The sequence below is a fragment of the Paramisgurnus dabryanus genome, chromosome 4, assembly GCF_030506205.2.
Source record: "Paramisgurnus dabryanus chromosome 4, PD_genome_1.1, whole genome shotgun sequence".
NCBI lineage: Eukaryota > Metazoa > Chordata > Actinopteri > Cypriniformes > Cobitidae > Paramisgurnus > Paramisgurnus dabryanus.
Genome location: NC_133340.1, coordinates 31,225,656 through 31,253,071, shown reverse-complemented (window position 1 = coordinate 31,253,071; position 27,416 = coordinate 31,225,656). Strand labels below are relative to the sequence as shown.

Below are 27,416 nucleotides of genomic sequence, written 5' to 3'. Positions count from 1 at the left end.
CACACACACTGATGGCATACTCCAAAATTAGGTACTTTCCTGGAAGGTGAAACCCTTGGTTCCACCCTATCGTCCAAATAGCCAGTAATTAAAGGTTTTACCTAGAATTACATTTGTCCTTAAACATTTCCCACAGATTTTTGCTTGTTTTTCCAAGGGCTCAAAATCTAAATTAACACCTTAAATCAAGTTTGTGCAATCATTTCTCTTGACCAATGTAACTCTCAAACGGTACCAAGCTCCACCAGGTTCTGGATGTATTAGAAGATTGATGTGGTTTAGTGTAACAACATTACATGGCTTTACATCAACACTGCACAGATCCTGTGCCTTCGTGAGAATACACAAGGAAGATTGGATAATGTTTAAGTGTGAATATACTTTATGAGGTCAGCAAGACGTAGTTAGCGGTTGATGTTGGAGCTCTTATGGTGTGGAGAACTGATGGTAAAGGGTGGAGTTGATCTCAGACAGATGTTACCGTCCTCTCTCACCCTTAACTTTAAGCATGTGTTTGTTACTGTACATATAAGACATCTACATTCAACTAAACCCATTTATTATTAGGGCTTTTGAATATAATGTTTTCGATGCATCGCAATGCTAATGTGAACAATAATGGCATTATGGAGCTTTACTGGGGCATTGACGAGAAAAACAAACAAGAGCCGCAACAGTAAAAGTGTGAGGGAGACAGACTTACCTGTGCAGTAATATTAAAGGTGCAGTGTGTAATTTTTAGAAGGATCTCTTTTGACAGATATGCAAAATAATATACAAAACTAAATTATCAGGGGTGTATAGAGACCTTTCATAATGAACGTTATGTGTTTTTTGCCTTAGAATGAGACGTTTTATCCACATACACTGTGGGTCCCCTTACATGGAAGCCGCCATTTTGTGCAGCCATGTTTCTACAGAAGCCCTTAAAGGAATAGTCTACCGTTTTGCCATATTAAACTATGTTATTACCTCAACCTAGATGAATTAATACATACCTATCTTTTTTCAATGCGTGCACTGTACAGCGTGTTGTGAATGTGTTAGCATTTAGCCTAGCCCCATTCATTCCTATCCAAATTTTCTCCACATGTCTTTATAATTCACATAAACCTGAATTTGTGTATGACGTGTGTATCGGAAGTGCGCCTCTGTAGGCCGGACTTGGTACTGCGCCTCCTCAATCGCGGCTTCTGATTGGCTGACCGCCAGAAGTCTTCATAATGTCGGAATTTGTCAACCTCAACATAGTTTAATATGGCAAAAGGGTAGACTATTCCTTTAACGGACAAACTGTTTTACTAAGTTGTCTCCAACGATGACATGTTTGTTCGGTGCCGTAGCTTTTCTTTGTTTCAAAAGCAAGAGGTGAGCAGGGGACTGAGCCGTTGGTTGCAATTTGCAACATCACTACCAGATGCTGCTAAAATTTACACACTGCACCTTTAAAAATGCATTGCAATATCAGATTGAAGCTAATCAAACCGTTGACATACTAATCAGAATCGAATATTGAGACCAGTGGCAGTGATTCACATCTCCATTTATAATTGGCCAACCTCCACATACCAGTGTAGTTCACAAATGTAGGGCCAATTTAAAAGATACTTTTAAATAGGGGACACTCCACTTTTTTTGAAAATAGGCTCATTTTCCAGCTCCCCTAGAGTTAAACATTTGATTTTTACCGTTTTGGAATCCATCCAGCTGATCTCCAGGTCTGGCGGTACCACTTTTAGCATAGCTTAGCATAATCCATTGAATCTAATTAGACCATTAGCATTGCGCTCAAAAATGAGTTTCGATATTCTTTCTATTTAAAACTTGACTCTTCTGTAGTTACATCGTATACCAAGACGACGGAAAATTAAAAGTTATGATTTTCTAAGATGATATGGCTAGGAACTATACTCTCATTTTGGCGTAATAATCAAGGACTTTGCTGCGGTAGCATGGGTGCAACAGCCGAAAATAGTCCCTTTGGTAACTTTTAATAGCAGGGGACTATTTTTGGGCACTGCATAATATCATTAATAAAATATCGGAGCTCTTTGGTCATTTATGAGCGCGATGCTAATGGTCTAATCAGATTCAATGGATTATGCTAAGCTATGCTAAAAGGTGGAGATCAGCTGAATGGATTCCAAAATGGTAAAAATTAAATGTTTAACTCTAGGGGAGCTGGAAAATGAGCCAATTTAAAAAAAGTGGAGTGTCCCTTTAAGATATTAATACGCCAAATGTGTTATATAGTTTTATGTTTATAATCAAAATTTTAGGCAGATGCTTTTGTCCAAAGTGACTTACAGTGCATTCAAGCTATAAATTTGATCAGTATGTATGTGTCCTCAAACTCTCAAAATTTAGATTGCTAACACAATGCTTTACCAATTGTGCCACAGAAACAGACAGTTGGTTGGCAATTTTAATGTTATAGTATTCCCACATAGTACGTTAAACTCTTCTATTAAAAAAACCTTGAAAAATCCTGCTTTCAGTGTTATGTCCCCTTTATATAATTTCGGCAGTAGTAGCGTTTACCAGTTTTGACCTTGCCGCCGTGCCAAAGTTTCAGACGCTTACGTTCTTGAGATATCACAATGTGTCCACCCTTATCTCAGAAAGGCATGGATATCATCTTCAGAACGAAGACCAAGGACAGTCTGTTGGATAGCACTGATATAAAACTCCCCCATTGCGTTTTTCCAGCCAGTTTTATTTTGTAGCTATAAAAAATGGAGCTGTTTTTGATTGATCTAGCATCCTGTTCCCAGCGTTCTTTATGCTGAGGCCAGCAATGGCTCCAGAGCTTTGGCTGTTGTCCCTCTTGTGGAAGGCAAACAAATGGGCTTTGCGTGAGATAAGAGACGTTTTGTAGGACTGACAATCTTTTCTGATTCACAGTGCTGTTGAGCTTTCATGTGGTAAATTCAGCAGTATTTGAACTGAATGTGTGCTTGTGTGGTATAGAATGCGTGTATGAAATTAATATATAAAATATGATTGCAAATTAAATATATATAAAATTACTGTAATCACTTTATTGTACAGAATAGTCGAGAAGTATTGTCTGATTATTTGACTTGGCCAGTATATTCACTTAAATTAACTGTACAATAAGCCGAGATGATATTATTATATTGCCATGGGTTATGCTATTCAGTTTTTGTAATAACGCTACATTAATATGGTAATTACCATCGCTGTACCATGGTACTGCCGCAGTTTAAAGTGTTAGTTCATTAAATTTGCTCTATTTTAATATTTTTTTACTATTTGACTCTTTCTATCAGCCACACCTCTATCGGTCAGAAGCAGCAGTGACCCCTCCCTTGCCCCGCCCCTTGATGTGTTTCCATTGGACCCCAAGGAGAGCAGCAGACCTCAGCCAACAGTAAGTAAACAAAGATTTACTCTGCGGAAGCACGCTTTATATTCGCATTCGTGCAATTTTCTGCCACTTTGTTTTTTAAGTGTTACTAAAGATGAAGGCCGAAATGTTTGAATCCCAGACTGCTTTTGTTTTGTGTATTGTCTGATGTGAGTTTCTTGGTCTATAATACAGTCATCTGTCATAAATTGGCCTTGTTGGAAATATCGTATTGGGTTTGTTTACTTTTATCTTTTACCTCTCTCATTCTTCAGCAATGCTTTTTTCTCCGTCTTTCTTTTGTTCTCAGTCTTTGGTTATGCTGTTCATTGTCTCATAGTTTAAGATGTGGTATTTGTTCAGTGTACTTGTATTTAAACTAGTACTGTAGACAGAATATTATCAAGTAACAAATGTGTCGTTGGCAGTTTTATCACATTTTCATTCATCTCACTTGATGACTGTTGCGTTTTTAATCTTTGGATCCAGCTCAATTGTGTTGTACTTTTGAATGCAAAAATGCTTCACATATACACAATCTCTCAGTGATTAACTCTTTCCCCGCCATTGATGAGATATCTCGTCAATTAAGAGAAAACGCTTCCCGCCAATGATGAGATTTTCCGTCTTTCCGCAATACCGCTATTATCCACCAGGTGGCGCCATTCAGCAACTTTTTAAACCCGGAAGTATTGCCCTATGGCAAGCGGCTGCATGTCCGTGTCTGTTTTAAAGATCGCTCTGAATGGGATCTCTATATAAAGTCCGTCACAAAAATGGAATTATCTTTGCTTTTTGCTCAAAATGTGGTGTTTTTGCAGAAACCTACCCATATTCAAAAGCTGATTGCAAAAGAACCACTGAAGGTAGGATGAAACGTTTTTTTTTTGTTTGAAAGCAGAGGGTCTGTTCTTTCATTTGGTATATTGTATGTTTATATATTTAAAGAAGAACATTTTCTGGAAGGCATTAAACTTTGGTGAAAATCATGAAAAACGCTGGCGCTGGCTGGCAACTTATTTTAAAAACGCTGGCGGTGAAAGAGTTAAATTTAGCTGCAACCTGAATGCTAGAGGTTCTAGTAGGACACTCACAGCGCTTAAAAATTTGGCGAGGTGCACATTAGGCTACGCAAAGGCTAGGGATAACCTACGGCGTAGACCTTTTGCACAACTATAAATTAGACATTAGTTCCACTTCATTTGACTTCAACTCACAAAAAGGAAATAATTGCACGTTACCTGCATTTTTAGGTTTCAAACAGAGATGGCAATAGAGAGGCAAAATATTATAACTACATGTAAAAAGCGAAAGTTGGAATAATATAAAAAAAACTTAATTGTTAACACCTGCTTTGCATTTTGTTTACTTAAATTTTCTTACTTTAAGTGCAAAATGTAAGTTGAAAAAGCTTAATTTTTGTAGGTGTTTCGAAGTAATTTTTCAAAAGTCTTTTCACCTTAAATTTTCTCACTTTAAGTGAAAATTCAAGTTGACAAAAATATTGCCAATCGAAGTAATTAGTTTTCTCTGAATTTACTATACACAGGCTTTCATTATTGCTCAATAACTGATTTTTTTAACCCAAAAGTTATGGATTGCCTTAATATGGATCGTATTTGAATTCAGTCATATAGCTTTATCTTATTTAGCAATAGATTTTACTGTCCTCACATGAATTTTCTTCTGTATACTCTCGGTGTACACCCATAAAAAGCTGTGCAGCAAAAAGACAAGCAGAACATTTTATTTCAGCCATTTTTTTAAATCGTATCACTACAGGCTCTTGAAAAATGCAGAGAGGAGAACGTACATAAAACTGTCCAATACCTATGAAATATTATCATCACAAAGGCGAAGAAAATATGCAGAAATAGTTTGAAATTCAGAAGGCGTCTGCAGAATCTCGCACACACACACCTGTCCTGTATGGCTTTGAGTGACAGTAATCATTGCAGTGCACTTCTCAATGACAGGGTGAAAGCGCACTAATGCATCAGGCGGCAGCACTTTTGAGACCTAGATGATTCATAAATGTGCGCTTTCTCTTCGCACCCAAATAAATATCTGGCTTCTTTACTGCCACCTCTGCAAATTCTGTTTCCTCAAGTACTTGACCAGCCTTGAGGATCAGATACAGAGTTACGGGAAACTGTATTTTATTTTGTTTACGCTGGTCACTTTGTCATGCACATGAAGTGGACCTGATGTTGGATCAGCATTGTTTTTGTTTCTAGGAAAGCATTTGTGTCGACCAAACATGACTATGTTGCTAAAATCAGATGGAAGTGATTGGTTAACATTTTAACTATATGCAGTCCTCTTACTGTAATTAAGGGGCTGACTATTGGTTAAAGGGATTGCCACCTGACCCCAAAAATTAAACCTATGGGGTCTGAGTATGTTTCGGTGCCCTGGAGAAGTTTTGACATGCTCTTACATATGGGTTGCATCCGAAATCGCATACTGGATCAGCAGGTACTGAATTAGATGACGTACCTATTCATCGACTGTTAAAACAGTATGTGCTAATATGGATAGTATGAATGATTTCGGTAGTACTACATCCGCCATGTTTGATACATCACATGCTATGTCGTTAACTGGAATGATGTCAAACTAGTGCAATTTAACCACAATGGACAGCTATTTAATATATGCATTTGCATTTGAAATAGAGCCGCGTTACCGCTTTTGGATTGTTTTTATAAAACAACACATCTCCTCCTTTTTATTGGATAACTCCTTTCCTGGGGGCTCACAGGATAGTAAAGGGTCCTTCAAATGAACACTTCGGTATCTTGTCGGAAGTAGTAAGTCATGTTTTTGGAATATTATGAATTCGGACATACTACTTATCTCACCTACTGCTATATAGTATGGAAGTAGGCAGTTTCGGACACAGCCTTGGTCTTTTTTCAGTTGCTTAAGACATATTAAAGGTGGGGTGCACTATCTCTGAAAGTCAATGTTGACATTTGAAATTACCTAAACAAACATGCCCCTACCCTAATAGAATCTGGACGTTCTTTTGATAATCCGCCCTACACATACGCAACCCAGTCAACGATGTTGTATAGTAGACACGCCCCTTACTACTGATTGGCTACAAGTGTGTTTTGGTACTCATCCGACTCCCTTCTCCAAAGCGTTTTTTTAAAAATCGTCCACCCTGCCTTTAATGGCTAATATCAAATTCAGCACAAACTGTAACAATTATTTGTGATTATTGTGATGTATATATTTGTAAGTCAATGATGTTTATGTATGGTTTATAAAAAATATATTTTCGAATATATTTGCTGAAATGAGGCCAGGGCTGTCATTGGTTTAAAGGAAAAATTATTTCAGGGCCAGGAAAGAATGTTGATTCATCAGCATGACCTATTTGTGCCAGTCATTTTAAGCAGTTGTCCACATGTTGAAAAACATCAACCAATCAGGTTTAAGGATTGGGTTTGGACTTGGGGTTAATACTAGGCTTAAAGGTTTAGACATTGGGTCATGAAAAATGTATTTATGATACATCTCTTTTGGTTTTCGCGGTTGTGGTATGATTAAAAATAGTTAGGAATACTTTAGGATATGAATGCTGCTCCAACAACAAAGTCTCACTTAAAAGCTGTCGATCTGCTGTCTTGGATGTAAGGGTGGACCTGGTGCTTCTTAAAAACTCCCTAGAGGGCCGTACCCGGTAAACCCTGAGCTCTACATTCACAGTTACCTCGGCTAAAGCCAGCGTTACAGATATGGTGACCCTGCGGCATCCCCAATCTCTTATCATCAGTACCAGGAGAGAGAGCGAGCAGTACACTCCAGTAAGCCATGGCACACCGTTAAATGAAGGACATGTACTGTGCTTCTGGCCTGTGCCGTTCTCTTTTCAGCTGTATGTACAGGAGAATATTATATCTGCATATTTAATGTTTATACAGTTGTGCTGTCGGGCCTCTTTTTAGTTGGCATGTACAGTACATCAAACGATCAATCTTGGTTGTTGTCATATCTTTAGTCAACTCCAGCGAATACGATGGACAAATGAGATGACTTAAAGGTCATGGACCAACACATTGTGCTGTAGCCCCCCGCACGCATGCACTCAAATGCACAATTTTATACAAACTCTTGTTAGGCTTTGACGTTTATTCAATTACTTCATTCCCCAGAGCTTTCCAACTGCTTAAGTCTTCTGTAAACAGACTGCACACCCCCAAAGTCAAGGACACACATATTTAACAAAGACTCAGCATGCTAGCCTGTTGAATTTGACCATGAATGCTTTACTTTAAGCCTAAACTCTATCAAACTAAATTCTCACAATAAACCTTTTTTTTTTTATAGTAGCCATCATTTAAGATGCTGTGTTTTTGATGTTTCTAAAGGTACCTTGGAAGAAACATGTAAATACCATGGCACATACTTTAAGTTAATTGTTACTCTGGACCACAGTCATAATTCCCACAAATATATTTGTATCAATAGCCAACAATACATTGGATGGGTCAAAATTATTATTTTTTATGCCAAAAATCTCGCGCACACACAAGATGTATATATTATTTATTATTAGTACTATTAGGACTATTTGGACGATTTTCTCAATATTTAGATTTTTCCTCAGAACCCAGATATTGCCAAATATTGTCTTATCCAAACAAGCAATTCATCAATGGAAAGTTTATTTATTCAATTTCATACAAATAATTTATTTCATTTATTCAATTTCAAACATTGACCATAATGACTTCTTGTGGTCAGGGGTCACGTTTGCAATATGTAAACAATAATTTGTACAATATTTACTTTTAATGCCTCTGGTTGGATTAAACCAAGGGTCTCCAACCCTGCTCCAGGTGAGCTACCTGGATTAAACCATCATAATATGAGGTGTACAAAATGGAAAAACAGTAATCATTAAAGCTATATTTTGGACAAGATAATTTGAAAAAAGAAAGTAAGTCTATTGTGTTTTTAGGGAATCTGTTGGGAATAAAAGAAATAAAGGGAATAAAGCATAAAGCACAAAAATGTCACATTGTGCTGGGCTACGTCTTTATAAATTTGTGCACATGTGTTGTTTCATTTTTTGCCAAGCCTCATTAAATTCTTCTCAAAGCTCACTTCAGTTTATACTCCAAACATACCAATGCAACAAGCATATAAAATGTTTAATGCATCTTTAAAGAAATATTTGAAAAGTTGGACATCACTTTTGGCCACTATTATATATGTAAGAAATAACTGATGATGGGCCGTTGAATTATTTTAAAATAATGCACACTCAAGGTGGTAAATCGGCATGACAGTAAGCGGAGTGTGCATTATTTTCAATTATACCACGGGTCTGTTGAATGCTGTATTCTGATTGGGTGAGAAATGTTCCGTGGGTATGCATTAATTTTTGATAACCGCACACCTAACTTGTCAAATGTCTTAAAAATAGGCACCAGAGCAATGTTTGTGGTAACCGTGCTATATTGAAAGTAGTGATGCACCGATGTATCGGCCGTCGATATTTATCGGCCAATTTTTGATGAATTTGAAACCATCGGTATATCGGCAATAGCACGAGAAAGGCCGATACCGATTGTTTATTAATTAACTTAACTGCATAAAGAAATCCATTATATGTAAAAAAAAAAATGAGTTTATGTTGTTAATAAAATAAATGCTAAATAGCAAAAACCACCTTTGAAGGTTGTCATGCTTTTTTATTATATTTGTTTTAACTTAATTTGTACCTATCTTATTATGTTGGTCAGTTGAATGTTAATTAGATCCAATCCATGTTCAGTAAAAATAATTTGATTCAGAAATAAACTAGCTAATAGACCAACTGTATAGGATTGTATACAAGTGTTTAATATCGGTATTGGCATCGGTATCGACCAGAAGTTGTCTGTTTAAATCGGTATCGGTATCAGCCCAAAAAATCCTATCGGTGCATCCCTAATTGAAAGCATTGCACCTTGGGTGTGCATTATTTTCTTATAATTCAATGGCCCGTCGTCAATTATTCCTTACTTATACCACAGGGCTGTTGAATGCTTTATTCTTATTGGTTGAGAAATGTTCCATGAGTGTTGATTATTTTGCAATAACCCCAAACCTAATCTTTAAAATGTCTTAAAAAATAAGCAATATTTTTGGTAACCAAGGTATAAGCGGAAAAATGTATTATTAGAAAATAATGCACATCCGGGGTGTAACCTTGGGTGTGCATTATTTTCTTAAAATTCAGTGGCCCGTCGTCAATTATTCCTAACTTATACCGCAGGGCAGTTGATTGGTTTAGCAAAGTTTCATCCATAGGCCCTATGCACTGTTTTTTGATAAACCCATACCTGACTTGTCAAATGTCTTAAAATAACCACCATAATGTAATGTATGTGGTAACCGTGGTATACTCGGAATAATTGACTTCAGTCCTTTAAATTATTTGAAAATAATGCACATTCCACTTTGCGTTGTGCCGCATTGCCACCTTGGGTGTGCATTATTTTCAAATAATTTACCGGCCTGTAGTCAATTATTCCTTACATGATTCAAAGGACCGGAGTCAATTATTTTGCTTATACCATGGTTACCACAGACATTACTCTGGTGGTTATTTTTAAACATTTGACAGGTAAGGCATGCATTTATCGAAAAATAATGCATACCTGCAGAACCTGTAGATTTCTCAAACAATTAAAATAAAGCATTCAACAGCCCCGTGGTATAAATATAGTAGTACCGTAGTCAGAAAAACATGGTAATACCATGCTACGTTTTGGTACTTTTTCTGTATTATAGCTGTATTACAGCCTTTATTTTTTAAACTTTCCTTATCGCTTTTCTTTTTTTGTGTTTCCACAAGCCTTTGGTTATGTCGTCTTTCCATTAAAATCTTCCTCCCTGTAGTCCTCGTGTAAACAAAGTGCATTAAATAAAAGCAGAAGATGCACATTAACAATAGCCCCAGTGATTCTGTTCCCCACGGCTTTCTACAGCATGTGGCCTAGCGGGGGGATAATCGCTCGCCTCTCATAATCTAGGTCACTTTTTTGTTTGTGAGAGGTGGTCCCATGTGTTTCTCGGGTGGAGTACATGGTGCATTTTGAACCATCATTAGCGACAGGTCCACGCTGAACAAAGTGGACGTCCGCTTTCCTGGTGTATCATTTGTTTATTTTCAATGTTGCTATATTTGTTTAATTTGCATTTTATCTTTTAATGATCGCTGTACCCAGACAAGATGCTAAATGCTTAAAACTGCAAGCGAAGGAAGAGGACGGACACTAACAAAAACAAACAGTAAATTGTTTTATTGGTGAACTGTTTAATTTTGGGATCGCCTTCAAATTTGTGGTCCGCAGGGATCATTCAAGTCCGTGTATCTGGTTTTCAGAAGAAGTTATGCTAATTGTATATTTGTGTTAACAGGGACCTGGTCATGCGACGGCTTTAAAGGGAGGGGCTATGGACAAACCGAAAGTGGACGTCCCGTATACCAGGGCTATGGACAAAAGGTGAGAGAGAGTTTATGTGATTGGGTTTACGTTGGGGAAGATCGGTAAGGATTAATCTGTCATGAGATTACAGTATGTTTGGTCTTTGTTGTTGGATTAAGATTAAGTGTTTTTGTTATGTACTGTATGACTTCCTTATGGATTTATTAGAATGTATTTATTTATATAATGTATGTATATATGTTTATATTGACTTATATACATTTCCATAGCTATTTTTGTATGTTTTTAATTTTGTGTTAATCAATATCAATATCAATACAGGCATTAAGCAATAAACTATAATACTGCAGACAGTTTAAAACAAAAATATAGTGAGGGTCTGCGTACAGTATCTTGATGCAAATTTGTGCGCGGATGCGCATACAGGAGAATGTAGTATGTAGCCCATAAGATGCATTGCGTACGTTGGCATGCATGTAAAAACAAACTATTCTTCAGGCTTTAGCCACATAAAAAAGTACGATTTAATGCAGATGTTGTCCTATTTGGTGCTTATTTAGAAACCGCTTTTCTTATTGAAATCCTTATCAGACTGTAATACTGAAACGGCGTAACTGATATCAGATCAATGTGAAAAGTCAACCAGACTTAAGTTCAGTAGATTACTTTTGTGTCACAAAGATGCACTACACTTCAGCAATACAAGGATCTTATGGGTGTGTTTGGCTATCATCATTCTGAATCTTAATGCACACACTTGTTGCCATAGCCACGGCACAGGAGACGTGCACACGCTACGTTTTCTCCGGAGGCGGCGTGTCTCTTATCACAGGTCATGTGACCTCATCTCTTTTCCCTGAGAGAAGGATGAAGTTTATCTGTTGCCGCTCTTCACCGCCTCTGTCAATCAGCATTACTGATACACGCAGACTTGTACAGCTCATTAAACATTGAAGCGGTTTCATCACCTCAGCTGAGAGCTCCATCTGCAGTTTCCATGTGCTTTTTTTACCTTTTCTTGTCTTTTATCATCAGGATTTAATCTGTTGTCTTTACGTTTTGTTACATACTAACATATTTCTATAGTTTAATTACAAAGGCATTGCTTTGGCAGCGCTAAGATCATTGGTTTGAACCCCAGAGAAATCATATACTAATGTATAACTTGAATGCACTGTTTAGGCACTTTGGATAAAAGCATCTACCAAATGCATACTTGAGCGGATATACTATACTGTAGATCTTAGGGTAGATGGCTGTGAAAACAAGTCTGTGAAAGTCAACAGTGCAGACTTGTCATATGATAAGTCAGGGGTATTCAACCTTTTTAAATAAGGGTTCATTTAATGAATATAGAGGCACAAACATGTGTGTGTATATATATATATACAGTGAGGAAAATAAGTATTTGAACACCCTGCTGTTTTGCAAGTTCTCCCACTTAGAAATCATGGAGGGGTGTGAAATTGTCATCGTAGGTGCATGTCCACTGTGAGAGACATAATCTAAAAAAATCCAGAAATCACAATGTATGATTTTGTAACTATTTATTTGTATGATACAGCTGCAAATAAGTATTTGAACACCTGTCTATAGCTAGAATTCTTACCGTCAAAGACATGTTAGTCTGCCTTTAAAATCCACCTCCACTCCATTTATTATCCTAAATTGTTTGAGGTCGTTAGCTGCATAAAGACACCTGTCCACCCCATAAAATCAGTAAGAATCCAACTACTACAAAGGCCAAGACCAAAAAGCTGTCCAAACACACTAGAGTCATGAATTTTTTTCTTCAAGTCTGATCATACCCGTATGTTACATAGAAAGGTAGATTGGTTTAATTTAAATACAAATAATATGATTAGCCTTAACTAATTGCTAGTTAGTCAGACTCATTCTTAGGGGTTGTGTACACCAAAACTTTTACGCCCGCGGCCGGCGCATGTTTTCAATTGTTTCCAATGGAAGCTCTGCGTTTTTCAAATAAGCAGCTAGCGGTTTTCTTCCTCGCTGAAAAGCCCAGCGGCTTTTTTTTCGTGCTCCGCACTGAGCACCGAAAGTTAAAAAATGTTCAACTTTGGATGAAAAGCTCCGCTCGTCAATGTCAGTTCTCAAGCGGCCGTCCAATCACAGTGGAGGTGGGGCGGGACAAGTATCACAGCAACCAACCGTCTCACAGCTGACGTGTCAGAGCTACCAAAGCGCTTAGCTGAAGAAGCTGGCACTCAGCTGAAAAATAGCTGGCATTTGGCGTTGTCCAGGCGTTTTCAGCCGCGTTTAAAAGTTTTGGTGTGTCCAGCCCCTTAAGATGCAGTCTTATTGACACCTCTATGTTTATGAAACCGGCCGCAGAAGCTAACTTTGGGCCAGGTGCGTAACCATGGCAACGCACGTGCGTCAGATGAAATGGGCCAAAAAAGTTTAAGAACCACTGGTCCAGACAGTGTATAACTGTGATTTTTAGTGATTGAAGCTTTCTAAAAGGCTTTTCTCTGACAAAGATAGAAGAGTTGAATCATTTCTCTTTCCTCTCATCTTCTCTCTCGCCCACTCTAGTCTTTATTAGGATGAGAGATGCAGGTGGACACCTTTGCCTTTGGCTGTCATCACACACACACACACACACACACACACACACACACACACACACACACACACACACACACACACACACACACACACACACACACACACACACACACACACACACATACACTGACTGAAAGGCAGGTTGGTAGCTTTCAGGTCATTCATTTGGTCATTAATGTCGGCCCTCAGGATAGAAACAGCAAATGGATTTTGCTGTGTGTGTTTGTGTACAAGAGTACAAAGTGGTGTCAAAAAATAAATGTTTATTAAAGGCCAATATTTGCCCCCAGAATACATTTTTAGGACTGTCATTTACCCTTGTAAGAGCATGTTTTTTCACGCCTCAGTGTGTCAGCCGTTTATAACAAATACTGAATGAATGAACTAATATAAATTCCCAGTCTGTCATTTTGAAAGCATATGATAATTTTTTATAAGTTTCATGGTGCATCAATATTAGTACCATGGTATTATATTTTCATAGCATTGCAATACTTTATTGGGTATTTGGCAGATGTTTTTATCTAAAGCAACTTAAGGTGCATTCAGTAATTTTTTTTGTCTTGGATTGAACCCATGGCCTTTGTGTTGCTAGCGCAATGCTCTATTGATTATTGAGTTATGATGACAATACTGAACGCTAGGTTAATAATAGGATATTATGCAATGGAAAATAGTGAATAGTGTGATTGTGTATTAAATGTACTGACACTAGAAACAATGCCTTGCAATCATCCAGAACGCCTTGATTTCACGTGCAAGGGCAACTCATATTTTCTTAAAAACGTAAAAGGTTTATGTCATGCGTGTACCTACAAACCATCCCATTGCAAGCTCAAAGGAGAGCTGATCGAATGCTGTAATGTTACACATACACCACACTTGTCTTTACCTTCCAGTCTGATACATGGGACGGGTTGTTCTCAACCTGGGGAAATGATGCGGGCGACACCAAGACTCACTCCATTGATATCCAAGACAGTTTCCACCCTAATGACTGTTTGCCTTGTCATTTTGACGTGTGACTGTAATACTGCTAATGTAATTGTGTTTCGCCCGAACTTTCCACTTTCGAAGTATATTTTTCAGCTTGTAGAAGTTGTTTTCTTTTCCTACCAAGAAAAATGCCAGTGCTAACCGCCGTGACCAAATGTGATTTCTTTACCGCAGCAGCCTGACTCGGACCGTGGAGATCTTGGGAGAAAAGGGACCTCTGGGGATTAAAGTTATACCGTACTCTTCATCACTGAGCGGAAGGTAAACTACAAACACACACCTGCTTACTTGTGTAATGCTCACACACTTGCATGATAAGTTCAAAATTTATTTGATATTTTAAAGGAGTCATATTATGAAATTTTTTTGAAGATTTAAAATAAGTCTTTGGTGTCCCCAGAGTGCATATGTGAAGTTTTAGCTCAAAATACCCCACAGGTAATTTATTATAGCATGTTAAAATTATAAGAATTATTATAATTGGCCTTGCTACCTACCTCACAAAACAGGCGAAATCTAAACAACCTAACACTTCACTTGTTTGCAGGGAATGGTTTACCAAAACAAAGTTACGGGGTTGTTCTTTTTCATATTTTCTGGGTTGATGGAAGCACTGGAGACCCAATTATAGCACTTAAACATGGAAAAAGTCAGATTTTCACACTATGACCCTTTAAAGCAACCACAAAATTAAGCAGACTTTTTTAAAAATATTTGTCAAAGAAAGCTTGCATCATTAACATTCAAAAATTACTTCAAGGTGGTATGTATTAGTTTTGACCATGGTAAATTATTTTCTCGTATTGCAGCTTAAAGGCCATAACACAAAGTTTACACCGTTTGCCGTGAAATTCTTACCAAACCAATGACGTGATTTTGGAAATGGAAACATTATTAAAGATTATTGAAGAAAAACATGCACTCTAAAATTGTTGGGAAAATGTGCACACACTCAACCATTGGGTTAAATCGGTGGTTCTTAGGCTTTTTCAGCATTGTGTACGGTGCATATACTGGCCCCCCGGCACAATCTGGGACCCCCTGGCACAATTTCCTCCAGTTTAAGAACCACTAGGTTAAATTAACCTAGAATATGTCAATTTTTGGTTGAAACAACCTGGAAACGCTAAATTTAATCCCAACAGCTAAGTTTGTCCATATTTTACCCAACCACATTAAAATAACCCAGCATTTTTTAAAGTGAGTGTACCATGCTTGATTATACTTTCATTATTAAAATACTATTAGATCACGTATAGGACATTTACCCCATGATAAAATGCAGACATGGGAAGTAAGGAGTTGAATGGCTCTTTCAGGCTGCATGCACAGGTCAGAAGTGCAGGCCTCCGGGGCAAGGACACACACATGCTTAGAGACAGGAAGTTGTCCCTGGGTGGACGGTGACATACTTCCTGTTGTTGAGCCCTGTGTTCCCTGGTGTGGACCGGATGGAAAAAGACTCTCTCTCTCTGTAGGTGGGCAGACCTGTTGAGTGGCCTGGTGAACCGCTCTCGGTCTGGGGTGTGTACGTCTCAAAGAAAGCCTTGAAGTCTTTAAGGAAGTAACAACAAATTATATCCTGTATTTAGTTCAGTTGCCCTGTAGGTATAGAAGTTATCACTGCTAGCGTGAGAGGTCTAAACACAGATTATACACCGATGTAAGATCTTTATTAAGAGAAAAGACAGCTGTGATTTTTCCCGAAAGTGTTAAGTGGTATTAGGAATAATGAAGTGCTTGTCTTGAAATATACAGCAAATAGTGGAAGACCTAAACATATTTTTTTCTAAAGATGTGCATTTTTTTATTCAGTTTTACTTAACGTGATGTTGCCATAGTTATTGCTACTTATTTATTTATTGTTTTTAATTTAATCATTTGTTTGGGTTTTGATCATCGAACAAAAAGCTGATGAGGATAAAACATCTACTAACCATAAGTTTTGGCTCTGATCAGATGTGTTTATTGCTTTTCTAAAGCTGCAGTGTTATCTTTTTTAACACAAACCATATGACAGATGAATTCATATTTTATTTTATGGTTGATTGGTCTAGTTTTATTGACAGAGGACTATTTAAGTTTCTCATAAAACTACAGACATTTAAAGGGAACCTATTATGCAAAATCCAATTTTACAAGGTGCTTGGACATAAATGTATGGGTAACACATTACAATAAGGTTCATTAGTTACATGAACTAACATGAACTAATAACTAATAATGAACTGCACTTACACAGCATTTATTAATCTTCGTTAATGTTAAATTCAACAACTACTAATACTTTATTAAAATCTAGTTAACGTTAGTTAATGCACTGTGAACTAACATGAACAAACAATTAAAAGCTTTATTTCTATTGACTAACATTAACAAAGATTAATAAAGACTGTAACAAATGTATTGCTCATGGGTTGTTAATGTTAGTTAATACATTAACTAATGTTAACTAATGAACCTTATTGTAAAGTGTTACTAATGTGGGTTGGCCGTATATGAACACAATCACCCTAAAAATCCACAAACTCTTTTTTAATCCCTATTTAACCAAAGTTGTTTTATTAGACATCCAGTTTTAAATTTTAATGTAAATGTGACATCACACTGATAAAGCCCCGCCCACAGCCACTGACTGACAGTCCTGTATTACCATAGTTTCCACCCTCAGGAAGTTGTACGGTGTCTGCCATATCTCAGTAGTGAGATACTATGGTCCCATACTGGAATCAGATATATTTTACCTGAAAGGTGTTGGTAGGGAGTGAAGAGCTGTAGCTCATTTGCATTTAAAGGTACAGACATCAAAACAGCACATTTTTGCACCCACCCAAATAGATGCATTTTAGACATGCTATAACAAATGATCTGTGGGGTATTTTAAGCTGAAACTTTTTTTGGGCACACCCAAAATGCTACATCTTGTAAAAAGTTTTTTTTTTAAAATTCATGAACATTTCATTTATCTTTCTGTTTGTGTCATTAGGACTCTGGGTCTTCATATCCGATCAGTGGAGGAAAACAGTCGCTCTGAGCGAGAGGGCATCTTTCAAGAGGACGAGTGCATTGTTCAGATCAATGACATTGAGTTAATAGACAAGTCCTTTGCTCAGTGAGTGTTTGACTCGTCCATCCCTCACGCTTTTATTGTTGTCATATGGATTACTAATCGTTTCGCTCTCCAAGTCATTCTTTGCTTTTAACATCCGCCTTTTGTGGTGTTTTCTCTTTTCTATGAGAGTTTTACTGCAATAACTTTTCAACAAAAGAGAAAGCTCTTCTCGCTCATTCCCTCTGTGCGAGTGTGGAATCGCTCTATTAGGCGACGTCAGCGTATCGGATAACCTTCAAAAAGACGAGGATTAAACAAAGTGGATAATTTTGAGAAATAAAAACCGCAATGATGTCAGGCATTTTTTTTCTCCTGGGGTGTCCTAAAGTGAACTCCAAACGTTTTTTGCTTTTTAAAAAATGCAAAAATAATCTGATGATGATAATTATTTATTTTTTAAAGATTAGTGTCATTTATTTAATTGCTGTTGCCTTTATTTCATGAAAGCAACATAAAAAACACACAAGTCCATGCTTTAAGGGACCTTCATACGATGACAAAAACTATATCGGTAACTTTAACTTTATTAGCATCCACACTTATAGATAACAACGATAACATTAAGTTGATTCTAAACTCACACGCTGTGGTGTTATGCTGTGTACACGCCAAAATTGAAGCACCCCGTTCCTCGCTCTAAAGAGCTTAACATAAAGGACTGCCCAATGGCCTGGAGCAATTTTTGATGGGGCCAATGAAAATTTGGCAGGGCAAGTAAAAACCTGAACCACTGGCCTTAACGGGCAAGTATAAAAAATATTTGGCATTAAGCCCTGCTCGAGATTACCCTGCTCTGAAATTTAACTTTACATTATGCAAATTTTCCGCTTGAGTTTAATTTGTGCCGAAAACACGTTTTAGGTGAATAGCACGCATTTGCGGCAATTGCGCTGCCCTATTCACATAATTCACATCGTCGCATGTCAATTTGTGTCTATTTGTGTCTTTGCATTGATTTGGTATGTAATCTAGCCGCACAAATAATATGCTTTTGGTTTGTACACAGCATTAAAGTTACAACAATGGATGTAGATGACCTGCTCTTAGGGATGTCTCGATCAGGTTTTTTTGCCCTCGACTCAGAGTCATTTGGTTTGAGTATCTACCAATACCGAGTCCCGATCTGATACTTCTATAATACATAAAAAAAGCTCTCTACAATGTGTAAGGTCATGATCCTGCGCAAATGCACGTTCTTGAGGTTCATGTAGATTAACGAAGCACATGGTGACAAAAACGATCAATGCGTCGTTTAAATTAGCGGTATAAACCCAGTTGGCAATCCGTTTTTGTCGTGGGTGACCCACACACACGAGCGCAAAGCCTATGAATGAAAACATGTCATCAATCACTTCTCGTCAGTTCACACGCACCAGCACAGCGCGTACACTGGCGCGGAGCAGCGCAAGACCTTCAGCCTATGTGCCGGGGCTTAGCCCCGGACGGCCTTGGCCCAATTTAAACCCATGTATCCCAGGTAAAGTCTGATTCCGATCGAGTCTGAAACCACTTGATTTCCGTGCTCGGATCAGGACATCCCTACCTGCTGTTGCTTTACGTTTTCAATTCGACTGCTACCGTCTTTGATTCAGACACTGAAACCTACGACACAATCAACGATAGCCAAAAAATGATATCTGGTTTTATCAGTTGTAGTGTGAACTCAGCTGTTCTCTTTATTTTATAAAGATTTTTAAATTAAATTAGTTATGTTTATCATTATCATCCACAGTGTGAACGGCCCTTTACAGTGATTGTACTACAGTTCAAGAGATTTATCCTTGGTAAACCACTACAATGCACAGCCTCAATTGGCTATTATCATGCTAGACTTCAGTGACATTGCATATATCAGGGAGCTTTTATTGTAATCTGATGAAAATCTTTTGAAGTGATTCCCTTCTAGTACTCTTCTAAGTCAATGAATGTGTTTCTTTCTCCTCATGCAATGTAAGAATAACCCAAGAGTATAATAACATAGTTTCGCTCTTGACTTTGCAGATCACAGGAGGTGTTTCGTCAAGCCATGTTTTCTTCCCCAGTGCGTCTGGAGGTGCTTCCTGTTGCCAACAAAGTTCGCTATGAAAAAAGCTTAATCGGGCAGCTTTTCAACAACACCGATCCTGACCCTGTCCTCCCTAAAGTCAAAAGTCCCTTCTTGGTGCGCAAAATGGGTTCCAGCACTGCTACCACGCCATCTCCGGAGCCCCCTGTTTCGCAGACCACGCCCATAAAAGAGGAGGAGCTTCCACTCGCAAGACACAAGCCAGTCAACCTGGACATGCGCAAAGACACGCCCTCTCCTCCCATCAGCGCATCACCGACCATGAAAGATCGCAGTGAGAGCCCTGCTCCCAAAAGTCAGACTCTCGCCACGCTGGTTGATATGATAAACAAAAAGCCTGAGAAGAAAATGAGGGTCGATTTGAGGAAAGGTACGTTTACTATGTTTATAAAGCAGAACACACTAGTAACATACTAGGGAAGTCAAATAAAGATCAACTTTGCCAAATCAAATTAGTTCCCCCCATAACATCCTTTTTTGTACAGTAAAATGGGAGATGTGTGTAGATTGTGTTATGTTGGCTTCAAGCACCAAGGGTTCAATTCTGTCCAGTAGGTGCGTTCATGGACAGTATGATTTAACCTTTGGTAAAACTGCTGAATATCAACTTTATTCCTATTCTTATCCTCTCTATCTCTGCCTGTGATTGACAGCTGCTATTGTTTAAAAGTTTAATGTCACATGTTCTTCTGGGAGATGAAATTCCATCGCTTGCAATCTTTAGTGTGCTGGATTGGCCTATGTACTCTATGACAGCTTTGAGAGAGAGAGAGAGAGAGCGCCCAATACTTGGCTTCAATAATCACAAGATTCAAGAGATCTGCTGTCTTTGCATGAATCTTAAAGCACTTGCTTCTCTTTATTCTATCCCTGTATTTTTTCTGGAAAAATCCTACAAAACCGTTAATACATGTCCAGCTTACTCAAAATATTCCTAAGGCAAAAATACTTATTACATAATATTTAAATAATTTAACGTCATAATCAGGGCCAGACGGAATCTGCAGACTTTTTTTGGTTTTTCTCTGGATTTTTTTTGGAAAAATCTGATTTTAAATGTTTTTAGAAGATATTATGGAATTTAAGCTGTAAATATTACAAAATTGCATCTAAAAGAATTACTTTTTAACTAAAGGCCAAAGTATAGTGCATTTTTACACGTACAATGCACGTGATGCAATTTTCGTCAAATAAAAAACTGCATGCGTACCATACTTGCACCGTCAGATTTTTGTAGTCGATTAAAATACATTTGGTAAATAGAGCATGAAAAACAATGTAAAGTTTTTATGTGGAGCGACTGTTTATGCTCCGCCGTTTGTAATTCGCCCTTTCATTTGTGTGTGTGCGCACGTGTTTAAGTGCACTTAATAGTTCATACATGGAGAGACGCGTTTCCAAAAGCAATCGAACATAAAATATTTATTTTCTTGACAGGGCACATACAAACAAAATTATATCCACAGTATTCTTTTTCTAATAAAAACATTTGATTATGTCTTAAGTTTATGTATTGATTAGGCAGAAACCAGTCTGTGCTCATCTTAAAGAGACGGTAACCTCAATTAACCTACTGTGTCATTAATGTTAATGTAATAGAGACAATCACTTCTGAAGCTCAAAAAAATTATAATTATATTTAATGTATACAATAAAGACATTGTTATTATTTAATTGATTCGATTTCTGTACCTAATTCTAATTTTTAGACCTTGCCTAATGTGCAACTTTGTTGTTTTTATTATTTTTATTTCTTTATTGGTTTTTATTAGATTTTTCCCACCCCTTTTTTGCTAATCCGAAAAGTGATCTGACCCATGCCTCAAAAACCGTAATGTGATCTGAACTGTGAGTTTTGTGATCCGTCCATCCCTACCTGCAGAGGAATGTAGTATGTAGCCTAGGAGATGCGTTGCATTTTGTCGTATTGCGCATGCATGTATACATAAAACTATACTTTTCAGGGCTGTGTTCGTTCCTGTACACGTAAAAAACTGACTATAATCAAATTTACACTTAAAATTTTGATTCTGTTTGTGGAATACAGGTTACAGTCTCAATATCTAATGATGAGAGATGGAGCATCAAAGTTTGATTTCACATTGATTTCAATCTTTGGCATGACCTGACTGAAGGTTATATTTTCACAGAATGTACTTTACATTATGTTGTCTGATTTTATGTAGAAAAAAGTAAAACGCAAAACAATTTAACTTAATCTGCGTTTTCAGAGGCAAGGTGTCACATATTTCAATTTTCTGTAATCATTGATATCCAGCTATGCCCTCTGTCGTTGTTTTATATTAATTTGCTTTCACTCCATCTCTCTCTGTCTCTCGCCCTGTATCCCCTCTCTCTCTTCCTGTAGACGTGTTCGCGTGTGAAATTAAAGTGCAGGGCTGTCTAATCTCTGTGAGGATGCATTTATCAGCATGCAGGCCTGTTCAGACGTCTTTACTGTAATCCAGAGCTTTAACTGAGACGAGAATGTAAAGTGCCAGTCAGAATACAGAACCTGATCCTGGATCAGTTAAGTCTAAAGCAGTCTATAGAGGCCTTTAGGCTCGTAATTGTTAAAAGGTCCCAGAGTTGCCCGTATAGTAAGTGTAGGATATTTTTTGCCCACTGAACTTCAATATTTATGTGATCAAAGCTTCTGTGTCACATGACCTGAACGGCCATACTGTCAGTACTGTCAGTGCTAGCATGCATTCAAACTCGACCACTGCATTAGACGGTGCGTTGCACTGCTGTGCGTTTGCATTAGTTTAAACTGCTCAACTTTAGCGCATCATCAGCGTTCTTTGTCAGCCTTGTCGTCACTTGAAATTGCCTGCTTGTAAAAAACATCTTCTGCTGTCTTTATCTCTAAAAATCAGTCTAAAGCACCTATACTGTTGATCGAAATGCAGTTGAGATGCAAACATACCAGATCAGACGCTTAAGCATACAGCAACAGAGTAAAGCTGGTTAGATTTTGCAGGTTACCATAAAAACGGCGTAATAATTCCATTTTCCGTGGGGTTCTGGTTCACAGGTTCGTATTAAACGCACACTTAATGTTTTTGCTGTCCATCTGTCTGCAGGTACAGAGGGCCTGGGTTTCACCGTGGTAACCAGAGACTCGTCTCTTCATGGTCCGGGACCCATTCTGGTCAAGAGCATTTTACCCCGTGGAGCAGCCATTAAAGACGGCAGACTCAAATCAGGAGACCGTATCCTGGAGGTATGACATATTTACTGCAACGGTGCAGAGCTCTAACAGAGACGTGCAAGGTCAGAGCTTATAGTATGTTAAATTAAAGGAGTACTCTACTTTCATAAAAAATACCTTATAATTTACTTACCCCCATGTCATCAAAGATGTTTATGTCTTTCTTTGTTCAGTTGAGAAGAAGATTTTTTTAGGAAAGAATTCCAGGTTTTTTCCAGATGACAACATGCAAAATATAAAAGGGACTCCTTACCTTTGTGTTGGTATAATGATCGCGTATCGAATCCAGTCTGTTTCAGATGTGTGAATAACTCATGAAATTTGTCTTATAGAATACATCCAATGACCATTTTTGTCCACAAATGCGAATAATCTGTGAAATATACATATACTGTCCATTGTTTACATCAGATTTCAGATGCACGTCTTGTAATAGATTATAATATACAATCTGAGGACTATTTACATCGTAACACTTGTATATAAGATTACACTCGCATTCAAAATCAGCAGTCAACTTGTTTGTAAAAGTAGGCGGGAGTATAATACATAACATCCAAACAGCACTGTCGAATATCGTGACGTCATCGCTCGTTCCTCCAATGACTTCATGGAAAATATTGATAGACAGAACGTGTAGCCAATTAGATAACAAATCCAACGATCTTTGTGTCACGTTTTATTTCCTGGTGTGGAACCGGCATTTTATATGCTTATATAAGAATAAACAATAATATGAACGAACGTGTATGCATGTAAACAAAAGACTTTTATTTTGGGCTGAGTGGCACTTAGAAAAGGCACTAGTCTTACAAAAACTCTTGCAAGAACCTCATTTTTGGGTCTATTGACTTCAAACGTGCAACATAACTTCTTTAGACTTGTGGCTTTGGCATCATTGCATTTCTAGGTTTCACACATATATTTATCATTAAGATTTTTAGTGTTAAAAAAGTATTAAAATTCTATCTAATGATACCACAGTTATGCTTATACTCTAAATGGTTTAGTTAAAACAGCCCTTTTAAGAGGTTTTCAAGAGGTTAAAAGTAAAAACAATCGTTTTACTAGATAAGACCCTTATGCCTCGGTTGGGATTGTTTAGAGCCCTTGAAGCAGCGTTGAAACTGCAATTTTAAATTGCATTGAAACTCTAAACTGTTGAGGTCCACTATATGGAGAAAAATCCTGGAATGTTTTCCACAAAAAAAGTCCTTTCTTCTCAACTGAACAAAGAAAGACATCAACATATTGAATAACATGGAGGTAAATTATTGAGATGTTTTTTATGAATTTTCTTTTTTTCTGAAAGTGGAATATTACTTTAAGGTTTTCTGAAAGTAGTGCCGTAAGCTTTTGCCTTTGCCTATAATACAATTTAAAGATATTGTCTCTGAAGGCATAATTGGGCTAATTGCTCATAGTCTTACACCGTCATGCATTGCACTAAGCCGTGCTCTGGAATGAATACTCACAGTTTTCATTCTCAATCCCGTGGCCTTTGGGAATCGAAATTAGTGTTTTTCGGGTAAGGAAACAGCTTTCCTTTGCTGTCTCTAGGTGAACGGAGTGGATATAACGGGACGCACACAGGAAGAGTTGGTTGCTATGTTAAGGAGCACCAAACTGGGAGAATCGGTGTCTCTGATAGTTGGAAGACAAGAGGAGTTCTTGCCCAGAGAAATGGTAAGATTTCTGACAGTACAGTTCAGACATTATAGTGCTAAACATTGGCCCGTCAACCCATCCAGCACCATTTATGCTACAGAAATAAAATCTGACATCGATGTTTTTCTATTGAAACTGAATATCTGTTTTGTCCTGCTGAATAATAAATGCGAAAAAAACATTTATTTGAGATTTCCTTTGACATCTCTACCCAGACTGCAGACGACTCCGGGCCAGATCCACACTGGAGCTGTTAACTTGGCGCGGATCTAGCCCGGAATTGTCTGCAATCTGTGGATTGAAGGACCTGAATATTATATAGACCTAAAGCTTTTTTGATTGGACCTATAAATGTTAAGCACTTTTTTTCTAAACACTTTTAACCCCTTTTATCGCTTAAATGACCTCATAAACACTGACAATCTCCACCTCTGGCTGAGTTTTGTCGATTCAGCACATGACAGGAAGTCGCGCACACGACCCAGCGGTTTGACAGGAAGCCTCGGGTCACTACCGGTCATCCTCTATTCCAGATGTTAGCATGGGGGCGCATGATCGTTGACCCCCTTTCAAAGCATCTCTGTTCTTCCTCTAAAAATCAACCCCCCTGTAGATACCATCAATGAGTAAAACTGCAGTTGTGACACCCCATATATCTCTCATCACAGGACGGGAGAGCACATCCCTCCATTGTGTCTCTGTCTATCCACAGTTCATTTACAATACAGTGTCCGCTCATCAAAGGCTTCGGCTTGAGACAGGTCACAAATAAGCATCTCCTGCAGTCTGGTCAAAGACAGAATATGTTTATATATTTGACCGGGGCAGTATTACCACGGAAATGTGTCGAATCAGGTAGAGATTTCGCTAAATTATTCATATTGTGGTATACTGTGGCGTTTAATATTGAAACAGAAAGCGGTAGTCTGCTGTGCAAACCACACTGGAAGTGCTGGTCAATTTAAATAACAATTAATAGGGCGACAGTATGGTAACATTAGTTAACAACTTTAAAGCTCAAGTAATACACACTGTCTATGGCTAGAAACTGGCATAATAATCAAGGACTTTGCTGCCGCAACATGGCGGCAATGATATTACGCAGCGCCTGAAAATAGTCCCCTTGGTAACTTTCAATAGCAGGGGACTATTTTCGGGCACTGCTTAATATCATTGTGCCTGTGCAGCCATGGTAAAGTCCTTGATTGTTACGCCAGAATGAGAGTATAGTTCATAGCCATATCTGCCTTGAAAATCGAAACTTTCAATTTTCCGTCGGTCTTAGTACACAATGTAACTACAGAAGAATCAAGTTTTAAATAGGAAAAATATCGAAACTCTTTGGTATTTTTTGAGCGCAATGCTAATGGTCTAATCAGATTCAATGGATTATGCTAAGCTATGCTAAAAGTGCTAGCATCAGACCCGGAGATCGGCTGAATGGATTCCAAAGAAGTAAAAATCAAATGTTTTAATGTTGGGGAGCTGAAAAATTAGCATATTTTCCAAAAAGTGGGGTGCCCCTTTAATGGACACTGACGAACATAAATGAATAATGAATATAACATAAGAAAGATCAATAAAGGTAAAAAAATATATTGTTTATTGTTAGCTTGCTAATTCATGCATTTACTAAGGTTCGGCTTTGAAATGTTAATGTAAGGTGTTACCCAATAATTTTGTCTATATTAATAATTGAATATAAAAATAATTTTTTATTTGAGGTTTATTTATGGATTAAGTTTCATCGTTCTTTGTAAAATCTTTGCTTTTCCCAGATCTTTTCAAAATGAGCATCTGTATGTCATTGACAGAGACTGTTATTGGCTCATTAATTCTCGTTGGGCACAAAAAGAAGCAATAAAGAGCTCCTCCACAGCATCTATTCATCGAGAAAAAACTCATCCATTTTTCCTCTCTATTCAGATTCAAAGTAGGTTAGCTCTGCCACTGCTTAGCTGGGTACATTTCAGCAGAAATGCGATGGCAGGCAAAAAGAAAAATGACACACTCAGGAGAAATATTTTTATTTCTGGCGGATAGAAGAGTATGAAAAGATATAATGACGGGTCTCACCATCTGCCTCTTTCGAGGGCGGCTTGTGTGTGCGCGCGTATTTTTATTTTTTTTTCAACTATGAATGCATCCAAAACTAAAATAACCTCTATAAATACTTTCATATTGGATTACATCCTTACCCACCTACTGTCAGAAAAAATAAAGGCTACTGACCTAATTCCCAAATGCAGATTTGGCTAATGATCAACCATTTGCGAAAATAAAGTCCAACAGATCTTTAGACAGGAAATTTCCATCCTGTTTGTGGACATGGTCAAAAGTAACTCGGTTGTTGACAGAATTAAGGTCTTGTTTTTCTGACTTAAACCCTTTGGGATTCAGTTATGGTGCTGATGTGTTGGAGACTAGATATCCTGCATGTACACAAAGGGCATGACAAAATGTCTCACTGGAAAATCCTGCTCCAGCCAGTTTTGAGCTTTAACTGGTCCAGAATGGTCTATGATGGATAGATGATTCATGTTGGATTCATGAAGTTTTTTTCGTTCAAAAGTTTACTTATTGCATTTAGCACACTAACGTTGGGAATTTACTACATAGTTTACTTTTGTTATTTGCACACTATTTCATAACCATGCTGTAGTTTGCATGTTAGCATAAATCAAAGTTATTTTGTCAAATTTCATGTTCCAGATGTAAACCAGTATGTACTCCAAAAATGGCTATTAGAAACTAATGCTGCATACGCACCAAGGTGAAGCATCGCGCTCCTCGCTTTAAATTACTTGCGATATTTAACTACGCGTCATGCAATAGTTGAACATTTTCAATTTGCAAGGAATACGCGTCTGAGGCGAATAGCGCTTGTTTGCATCCCAATTTGCTTCATTTGCACCGTCCCGCGCAAATTCGCATCTGTTTGCGTCTTT

General features: G+C 37.8%; 1 protein-coding gene across 5 annotated transcripts in view; it reads left to right on the top strand.

Annotated features, from left to right (window-relative positions):
* The window catches only part of pard3ba (par-3 family cell polarity regulator beta a), a 168,281-nt gene that overhangs the window by 49,488 nt on the left and 91,377 nt on the right, over nucleotides 1-27,416 (top strand). For 3 of the 5 annotated variants that reach the window (XM_065254166.2, XM_065254165.2, XM_065254163.2), the window contains exons 4-10: nucleotides 3,294-3,394; nucleotides 10,796-10,881; nucleotides 14,584-14,670; nucleotides 17,396-17,521; nucleotides 19,523-19,956; nucleotides 22,673-22,812; nucleotides 24,361-24,486. In XM_065254166.2, coding sequence (XP_065110238.1) covers nucleotides 3,294-3,394; nucleotides 10,796-10,881; nucleotides 14,584-14,670; nucleotides 17,396-17,521; nucleotides 19,523-19,956; nucleotides 22,673-22,812; nucleotides 24,361-24,486 — 1,100 coding nt within the window. The remainder of the gene's footprint in view (nucleotides 1-3,293; nucleotides 3,395-10,795; nucleotides 10,882-14,583; nucleotides 14,671-17,395; nucleotides 17,522-19,522; nucleotides 19,957-22,672; nucleotides 22,813-24,360; nucleotides 24,487-27,416) is intronic. The other 2 variants (XM_065254167.2, XM_065254164.2) reach the window with 1 other exon arrangement.